The sequence below is a fragment of the Helianthus annuus genome, chromosome 16 (assembly GCF_002127325.2).
Source record: "Helianthus annuus cultivar XRQ/B chromosome 16, HanXRQr2.0-SUNRISE, whole genome shotgun sequence".
NCBI classification, from domain to species: domain Eukaryota; kingdom Viridiplantae; phylum Streptophyta; class Magnoliopsida; order Asterales; family Asteraceae; genus Helianthus; species Helianthus annuus.
The window spans coordinates 186797467-186807349 of record NC_035448.2 but is presented as its reverse complement, the minus strand read 5'-3'; the positions used below and the strand labels follow the sequence as shown (position 1 = coordinate 186807349).

Genomic DNA, 9883 nt, shown 5'->3' with positions numbered 1-9883 from the left:
CTTGTTCTATCGTTGGACACCCCAAACCCTAGTATGGTTCCAATGATAGTCAGTTTCGTTTACTCAGAATTCACTTATTCATTGTATACACTCCACAAGTTGTAAGCAAGTATGGCACACATTGTCACACAGGTTATAACGCAGATTCGGGTCTCATGTATTTTCCATATTACCAATTCATTTATCATACACCACACATTAACAGTTCACTACTAATTCAAAGAATCACACATACATTAACAATATCCCATAATAATTCATATTATTCCATAGACATTTTAGTTACAAATGGGTCTTGTACCGAAATTGCATAAGTCCCATTTAACGCGGCAGCCCATAGCACTAAATAGCCTTATGTTTTTAATCCAATTCCATAAGTCACCATATTAGCCGACCTGCGGCCCAACTCACACACGGCCCCAACTGGTAACCAATCCCCCTATGCCCGGCCCAATATCATCTTGTTTAAAAGATACCCATATAAATCAGTTATACACAGGTGCAAATTTAATTCAGATCCTTATATTATTCAGATTGTTCATGTGCCCTTGTAACATTAAGATCGTAATACCCTAGTACTCATCTAATTAATCAACACGTTTAACTACAACCCCGATTACTGATATGCTAATATTCATGTATAAATTCAAGCCACAAGTCTGTTATCATGCAATAAAACACCATTAACACGTTACTCATGAATACACATATTAATCATCGGCTTTCTAGTAATTGATGACAAGTGTTCAAGTTTGTATAACACTCTAATCTTTCAAACCCTATCCTTTAATATCAAGTCAATTAACATCGGTCCAATGATCCTTTAACACTATATGGTTTGGTCCAATTATCACACAACAAGATCACTTCATTAATGCTCCTAATTAACATGAACCCTCTGACAATTCACATGAACCTTAATTATAATATTGCAATGGCCGACAACTACTGTTAAAGCATTATATTCATATGCCAACTGAACTTTGCATTAATGGGTGGCAGAGATCAATTTCTATATCAAGTTTTTAGTGGACCGATTTGTTTAATGGGTTTCATATTTGTTTAATGAGCTGACAACTCATTCGGCCAATATTTCTATATCACATGAAACCCCATTGAACTAATCATGTTTCCTACTTAGTTTATTTATCACCGAACACCCCCATATATATAACCCCATCTTCCATTAACCATGCTATTCGGCCCACCATGCTCATCATATAATCATCGAGTCTTAATATCAGTGTACAATATCATCAGGTAATCATCATACGTCCGTATATATATACATAACTCATTGCATCAGATTGCACGTACGCATGATCATCAAATAGGGGTTAGTATAGACAAGAATCAGGCACACATAAACAAGAATCAATCAAGCAATATTAATGTAAACATGATTTTACTAACCACAATCAACAAACTGGAATGATGTCTTCGAGGGGGAAGGGGGTTCGTCCACTGTCGCACGTACTAAAGGGAATGTAGGGTTTGTTTATTATGATTCATATTTAAATAATTTACATTCCTTCTACATATCAATCAGGTCTCCTACTACATATCGATCAGGTTTGGGGCGGTGGTTAAGTCTTACCCGAACTGGGCCTAAGCCCAATGGGTGGACCGCCAAGCTAAGAAGTGGGGGGTGATAAGGTTTGTTTATGGTTTTAAGCTAATCACACTTTGATTCCGAATACAATACATATGCCTAATATAATGCGTGAATTATATGCAATACAAGTTAAGGTCGGTCAAAACTATCCTAATTAGACTTAAGCCCACTCGCTTGGGTTAGCAAAACAACTAAAGACTATGCAGCTTCACATGGTTTGAAGGCAGCCCAAGCCTACACTTGACTCATTACAAGCCCCTTATAATCCCGATCTAACTAGAGTTGGACTCTAGAAATGTGCGGCCCAAAGGTACAAGTGACCGATCCAATGTAATGACTAATAAAGGCAGCCCTAAACATAAGTGTAAACTAATAAACACAATCATTGCACGTTACGCTTAAGTTTAACAGAATTCTAAATGGCATAGATTAACGACACGGACCTCGAAAGTTTGGGTTGTCACATTAAAGGTTCATCAAGATTTACAGTTTCATCAACATCAACATTTAATGGTTAATCAACATTTACATTTTCATCAACATCAACATGTATAGACTCTTCAGCATTTATAGGTTTTACGAATTTGAGTAAAGAACCCTTTAGTGATTCTATTTCAGCTTCTCGTTTTTGTTTCTTTTGCCTTTTAGAATGGCCGGATTCATGTTTACGATATCTATTAGACATTATAAATCTATCACAAATTCACAGAACCCACTAACAAACAGAAAATTAGGCAACTAGGAAATTAGGGCTAATATCACACACTTCAATTAGGCAACTAGGAAATTAGGGCTAATATCACAAATTTTAATTAGGCAACAGATTTTAACTAGAAAGTTAGGCAACTAGGAAACTAGGGCTTTACATTCAACAAAGATTCAGCGAAGACGCAGCTGATATGCGCAAAATGCAACATATAAATTATATCAATTGTGGCATAAAACTAACCCTTTTTAGTACTAATGTTGGAAAAAGTGTGCTTTTGTCTTTCTTTTGTATTTTCAGGATTAAATGAACTCAAATTAACAAAAGAAGCAAAAAGACAGCAAAATCTAACATAAATACAAGAAAAGGAACAAAAGTGGAATGCCCGACCCCTCGACAACATCTTCCCAAGCAAAACTAAGAAAACAGAAGACTGAACACGCCCCGTGCTCAGCGAGCACGGGGCCGTGCCCAAGTAGCAGCAGAAAAGACAAATCTTTAGAAGCTTCTACTGCCCACCACGGGGCCGTGCCCAGCGGACACGGGGGCGTGGTCAACTTCCTGCACGCGCATTTATTGTAATTGCGAATTACAATTAATGAAGAGAGAGACGAGGATGGACACGGGGCCGTGCCCGAGCTTCTGTTCAGCCTATAAATAGGAGTGTTTGGAGTCATTTCAACTCATCCCTTGGCACACCACCTCTCTCACACTTCACCCACCACCCACCACCACCATAACACCATCATCCACCACCATCATCCATTGTCCATCATCTGGAAAGACTAACGAGTGGTGGGTAATGGGCTAAGTTTGCTATTATTATATGACTCTTGGGCTGGCACCACTTGGGGCCAGGGCCGATCGACTCAACCATTTTGGTGGCCTAAGGTGAAGAAAAAGTTTGTAGCCTTCCTCCCCCCCCCCCCTAAAAAAAACAATTTGAGAAAAAACCTCCTTTACCTGGCCGGAAAAATAAACTATAAGGTTTATTGTTGTCGGAGTTAATTTTTTTTATGCATTCTTATATATTTGTTGTATGTATAAAGATATGTTTAGATTAAGTTTACTTTTCTAGCTTTAACAGATGCAAACTTTTTAATAAAATCTTCATAATCAGTTTCTTCTAACAAATCGTTTTCAATTGACAAAGTAGCTAATCCATTCAATATTTCTTGTGACATTGTAGATCTTAAATATTTTTTTAACAATTTTAATTTAGAAAAGCTTCTTTCGGCCGACGCAACAGTTACCGGGATAGTTAACATAATTCTATAAGCAATATAAGCATTTCAAAAAGATTTAAAATCTTTAATATAGTTTAGTATGTTTATAGGGGTGTCACATTCTAAATCTATCATATGTCTTAGAACTTTTAATTCTTCAAATAAATCTAAGCCATTAATATCTATACTAGTATCATGTTTTAAAGAACTTTCAAGATTAATACAATGTTGTTTTAAAGTATTATCATGTAATAATTTCAGCTTTTTTATACTAAATAGAAAACCAAAAATACTTTCAAACATTTTAAGTTGATCAAATCTAGTCTTGATTGAAGAAATAGCTTGATCTACTATACATAAAAAGTAACCAGTTTTAAATAATTCAATAGGAGTTTTAGTAGTTTCATTAGCAACATTTTTATCAAATCGTCTATTTCTATGGATAATACGTTTTTCATGAAATATAGGTTCTACATACATCTCTAAAGCGATTTCTTTTGCATCACTAATAGCATTTTCGAATCAATTTTCTCTATAATTTTCAAAATAACACAAAAGGCCATCTAACTTTTTTATAGCACTATCAATACACATATCTTTTTCCTGTAAGCTCTTGCTAACACGATTAATAGCATACAAAATTTCATACCAAATAACTATTCCTAATAAAAATTCAAACTTATTGAATTCAAAATCTGTCAAGGACTTAGCCTCACTTAGAACTTTTGCATCATCATTATATAGTTTCATAAGTGCCTTTTTTATTTGTGGTGCTTGATATCTAATTGCCTTAACACTTTCTACCCTACTTTCCCAACGTGTTTGTGATAAAGGTTTTAGAGTTAATTTTGGTAAACAATCTTGTAGTATTTTCCACCTTTTGGTTGATGAAGCAAAAATTGTATAAGTACGTTGTGTAATTCCAAAAAACTCACGATCTTTTGTACACGAATTAGCCATATCACAAAGAACTAAATTTAAACTATGACAACCATATGGTGTATAAAAGGCTCTAGGATTAATATCTAACAATCTTTTTTGAACACCTTGATGCTTTCCTTTATATTTGAACCATTGTCATAGCCTTATCCTCTAATATTATTTATGTAAAGTCCTATATTACTAATTTCTTCAACCATAGCATCAAATATACCTTTACCGGTTGTATCGTCTACTATTATAAATTCTAAAAAAATATTCTTTAACTTCAATCGGTGTTGATGAGATATCTAAGCATCGTAAAATAATTGGCATTTGTTCTTTATGACTAGCATCAGGTGTGCAATCAAGTATAACTGAAAAGTATTTAGCTTCCTTAACTTTGTTAACAATTTTATTTTTAACTTCACATGCTAATAAACTAATTAGTTCGTTTTGCATATTATGACCAAGATAATGATTGTAGATTTCTTTGTTCTTTATTCGTCTTATATGTTCTTTCATTACGAGATCAAATTCTGCAATCATTTGAACAATAGCTAAAAAATTACCATTGTTTTTTTCATAAAGTTTTTCGTTATCTCCACGAAATGGTATATTGTTCATGCTAAAAGTTTTTACAACGCCAATAATTCTTTTAAGTACATCTTTCCATTGTTCCTTATCTTTATTTATAAGAATTTAAGTTTCTTTATCAATTGTAATATTTTTCGCTAATCTCGTTTCTAAGTCAATCCATGTTCTCATATTGACTACATGTTCCTTACTTGCTTCATGTCATTTTAATTTAGCACTAACATTTTTCCAATGGTTAATACCTTTTTTAGCTATACTTCTAGATAAATTCACATCAAACAATTTGCAACAAAAACAGAATACTTTATCTAACTCTATAGAGTAAATCAACCATTTTCTTTCATATTTCTCTCCATTTGCCATTTTTTGCATATAGAGCGAAGGACTAAAGCTCCTAGAATGCTCATCTTTAGGAAAATCATGACTATCAATCTTAATTGGACCTTTTTCTACAAGGAAATCTCTTAAATTGGTGTTAATAGTAGTCCACTGACTAGGATCAAATATATTTGAAGGTCCATATACATGTACAAAATCATCAACATTTAAAGGTTCATTAACATCAACATTTAAAGGTTCATCAAGATTTACAGTTTCATCAACATCAACATTTAAAGGTTCATCAAGATTTACAGTTTCATCAACATCAACATTTACATTTTCATCAACATCAACATGTATAGACTCTTCAGCATTTATAGGTTTTACGAATGTGAGTAAAGAACCCTTTAGTGATTCTATTTCAGCTTCTCGTTTTTGTTTCTTTTGCCTTTTAGAATGGCCGGATTCATGTTTATGATATCTATTAGACATTATAAATCTATCACAAATTCACAGAACCCACTAACAAACAGAAAATTAGGCAACTAGGAAATTAGGGCTAATATCACAAACTTCAATTACGCAACTAGGAAATTAGGGCTAATATCACAAATTTTAATTAGGCAACAGATTTTAACTAGAAAATTAGGCAACTAGGAAATTAGGGCTTTACATTCAACAAAGATTCAGCGAAGACGCAACTGATATGCGCAAAATGCAACATATAAATTATATCAATTGTGGCATAAAACTAACCCTTTTTTAGTACTAATGTTGGAAAAAGTGTGCTTTTGTCTTTCTTTTGTATTTTCAGGATTAAATGAACTCAAATTAACAAAAGAAGCAAAAAGACAGCAAAATCTAACATAAATACAAGAAAAGGAACAAAAGTGGAATGCCCGACCCCTCGACAACATCTTCCCAAGCAAAACTAAGAAAACAGAAGACTGAACACGCCCCGTGCTCAGCGAGCACGGGGCCGTGCCCAAATAGCAGCAGAAAAGACAAACCTTTAGAAGCTTCTACTACCCACCACGGGGCCGTGCCCAGCGGACACGGGGGCGTGGTCAACTTCCTGCAGGCGCATTTATTGTAATTGGGAATTACAATTAATGAAGAGAGAGACGAGGATGGACACGGGGCCGTGCCCGAGCTTCTGTTCAGCCTATAAATAGGAGTGTTTGGAGCCATTTCAACTCATCCCTTGGCACACCACCTCTCTCACACTTCACCCACCACCCACCACCACCACCATAACACCATCATCCACCACCATCATCCATTTTCCATCATAGAGTGTGTGAGTCGTCTCGGGATCCAAGATTGATCGTAAGAGTTCTTGACAATCAAAGGCCATGTTTGCCTAAGTCTCTTACATCACTTGTTGAAGACAAGTGTTTAGTGTAATACTTTTTATTTTTAATCTTTTGCACTTTTTAATTGGTTTTGTATTAATGACTTTAATTACTAGTTTCTTATGTTGAAGGTGATTCTTACTTATCGTTTGTCCGTGGTGTCTTGGCATTATTTTACTGTCTATATAAAATAAAAGATTTTCACCATTCATATCTCCACGGTCTATATGGAGTTATGTTGGCTACCTGGTTGGGGGTTAAGGGAACGGTTTGGTAAGAGTCTTGCCATTGTTCAGTGTATAAATCCTGCAAAGGACCTGGCTCAAATTTAGTAGGACCTCCTTCAATACCCAAAGGTATTGGATGGCGGGGGTCCAAACTCTTTGATCCCCTCATAAGTTAAACTACTATTAAAACTTTAACCCAACTACTTAGGACTGTATCCCTGCTGACTCAGACTACTTAGCTGAGGGTAACGTCGCCTTCAAAAGAGGGGCCTACCACATTATACATTAATAACTTAATTAATTATCTTTCAATAATACGACCCTTTAGGATTGTATCCTTGCTGACTCAAACTACTGGGTTGAGTGTAACGTCACCTTCAAAAGAGGGGCCTACTATAATAACTAAGATAATCTCTTAAACAAGTGCAAAAGTGCGAAAATAATCAAAGGTTACACTAACACACGAGTCGGATCCAAGTGATTCATCTTGTCTATCTGTTTTTATTTTTATTTTTATTTTCAGCATTTAGTTAGTTTTATTTTCTTAGTTTAAAAATCTTTTTCTAACATTTTGATTTGATTAGACGTTGAGGATAAACCGGTACTAAAAGCTCTTGTGTCCTTGGACGACCGCAGTATCTTACCAACACTATACTACGTCCACGATGGGTGCACTTGCCCATATGTGTGTTTAGTGTTATTAAATATCGTGTTTTATAAATTTAAAACTTGGCTAAAAAGTGTAAAAGGGCTTAAAATACATACCTAAAAATATAACACACTTCATGCACATCAAGTTTTTGGCGCCGTTGCCGGGGACACAAGGATTTTAAGAAAGTTAGGAATCAACGGCCTAATCATTTTTTTATTTACTTTTTTTTGGATTTTCTTAATTTTTCAGCTTCTGCAGAGCTCAGCACGGGTCGTGCCTCGTCGGACACGGGCCGTGCCCAGCAGTGTTACTGGCAGTTTTTAATTTTCCGAGTTACAGAAGGCTGAGCACGGGGCCATGTCGGTGCAACACGGGGTCGTGTCCAACTTTCCAGTAACAACAGGGATCCGGAAAACAATCACTGTAACTCCGACCACGGGCCGTGTTCACTGAGCACGGGGCCGTGGTGAACTTTCTGACCAACATTCTTTTTTGTTTTTGTTGTAGGACTTGGAACCAGACGCCACCTCTACGTAGTGTATGAGCTCCAGTTCTAATAAAGACATAAAAGAACCTCTAGAATAACCCGAACGCTTTCTTAGAAAAAGACTAAAAGCTAAAACCAATAGAAGGTTTTGGGGGACCCACTTCCAATGGCGGACCAACGTACACTCATGGATTACCTACGACCCACCGTAGGTAATCTCGGCGCCGCTATCAATGCACCGAATGTCGAAGCCAACAACTTCGAACTTCGGCCACATTTGATACAGATGCTTCAAAACTCTACAACCTTTCATGGGCTTGCGGACGAGGATCCCCATCTACATATTACTAATTTCTTAGAAATATGTGATACCTTTTGGATCAACGGAGCATCAAATGACGCCATCCGTCTTCGAATGTTTCCATTTTCACTAAAAGACCGAGCAAAAGCTTGGCTTAACGCCCTCCCAGTTGGTTCGGTAAACACCTGGAATGAACTAGCCCAAAAATTTCTATATAAGTATTTCACTCCCACTAAAACGGCTAAATTAATGACTGAAATTAATACATACTCGCAAGAGGAGGGGGAATCCTTATATGAAACTTGGGAAAGGTTCAAGGAGCTATTACGAAAGTGTCCCCATCACGGTCTTGCGGTGTGGCAACAAGTATCCACTTTCTATAATGGATTGTTGCCACATACTAGACAAACACTTGACTCTAGCTCCGGGGGAATTTTAGGTAATCGCCGCCCGCATGAAATATATAATCAAATTGAGGAAATTGCTCAAACCAATTTCTAGTGGCACACTCCCCGAGGCAATAAATCTATTGCCCCGGGCGCTCATAAGATTGATGAAAGCACTTCTTTACAAGCCCAAATCGAGGCCCTTTCTTCTAAAATTAAAAATTTAGAGATGACAAAAACAGTCTCGGTTATGGCTTGTGAAGCGTGTGGTGGGCCACATGAAAATTGGAGTTGTATGAAAGAAACAGATGATCAACCAGAATCGGTAAACTACATTGATAATAGACCTAGGCCGTCGGGTCCTCCAACGGGCACCTACAACCAAGGATGGCGTAACCACCCTAACCTTGGTTGGCGAGAACCCGGCAATACTAGTAACCAACAAAGCCTAAATCAACGAACAAACTTTCAACAACCAAGAAATGAGCCACAAAATTTCCCTCCACAACAACAAGGTGGACGAGAAAGGCTTGAAGATACTATATCTCGCCTCATCTCCGACACTGAAAAGAAAAACTCGGATAGGTTTCTACAATTAGAATCAAATTTTAGAAATCAACAAGCTAGTATACAAAACATCGAAAAACAAATAAATCAACTAGCCCAAAATTTCCCCGAGAGGCCGCAAGGCGCGTTACCAAGTAATACCAAAACAAACCCAAAAGCACAAGTTCATCTCATAACGCTACGGAACCGTACCGTCGGTCCCGCGGAAGGCCCACCGCCTACTAGGGAGATCGCAACACCGCCCCAACAAGAGAAGGTTTCTCCTCCATCACCAGAGCCCACCAAGGCTCCTCCAGTTCCGTACCCCGGTAGGTTAATCCGTCAAAAGACCAATGAGCAATTCGAAAAATTTGAAATTCTACTAAAACAATTGCATGTCAACATTCCTTTCATTGACGTCCTAACCCAAATGCCTAAATACTCAAAATTCATGAGGGACTTCCTCACTCATAAAAGAAAAATTAAATCATTGCAATTAGTTAACTTAGGCGAAGAATGCTCCGCCCTCGTACTCAACAAGCTTCC

The 9883-nt window shown here is 36.9% G+C and overlaps 1 protein-coding gene and 1 non-coding gene across 2 annotated transcripts; both read right to left on the bottom strand.

The window, feature by feature from the left end:
* Positions 1 to 4702: 4702 nt before the first annotated feature.
* Positions 4703 to 5875, bottom strand: LOC110923702 (zinc finger MYM-type protein 5-like). The gene is made up of 2 exons (XM_022167763.1): positions 5305 to 5875; positions 4703 to 5151 (listed from the first exon to the last, which is right to left on the bottom strand). The coding sequence occupies exons 1-2, from the start codon at positions 5873 to 5875 to the stop codon at positions 4703 to 4705; spliced, it is 1020 nt and encodes a 339-aa protein (XP_022023455.1).
* Positions 5876 to 8648: 2773 nt separating this feature from the next.
* On the bottom strand, positions 8649 to 8755 carry LOC118488712. Its single transcript, XR_004885256.1, has one exon. It is a non-coding gene; the product is annotated as a small nucleolar RNA R71 (small nucleolar RNA).
* Positions 8756 to 9883: the final 1128 nt, after the last annotated feature.

Coding starts and splice junctions, on each gene's coding strand:
- LOC110923702 (XM_022167763.1), bottom strand. CDS start 5,875: ATGTCTAATAGATATCATAAACATGAATCCGGCCATTCTAAAAGGCAA. Junction 5,152..5,304: donor TAGAAGTATAGCTAAAAAAG/GTATTAACCATT, acceptor TTATAAATAAAG/ATAAGGAACAATGGAAAGAT.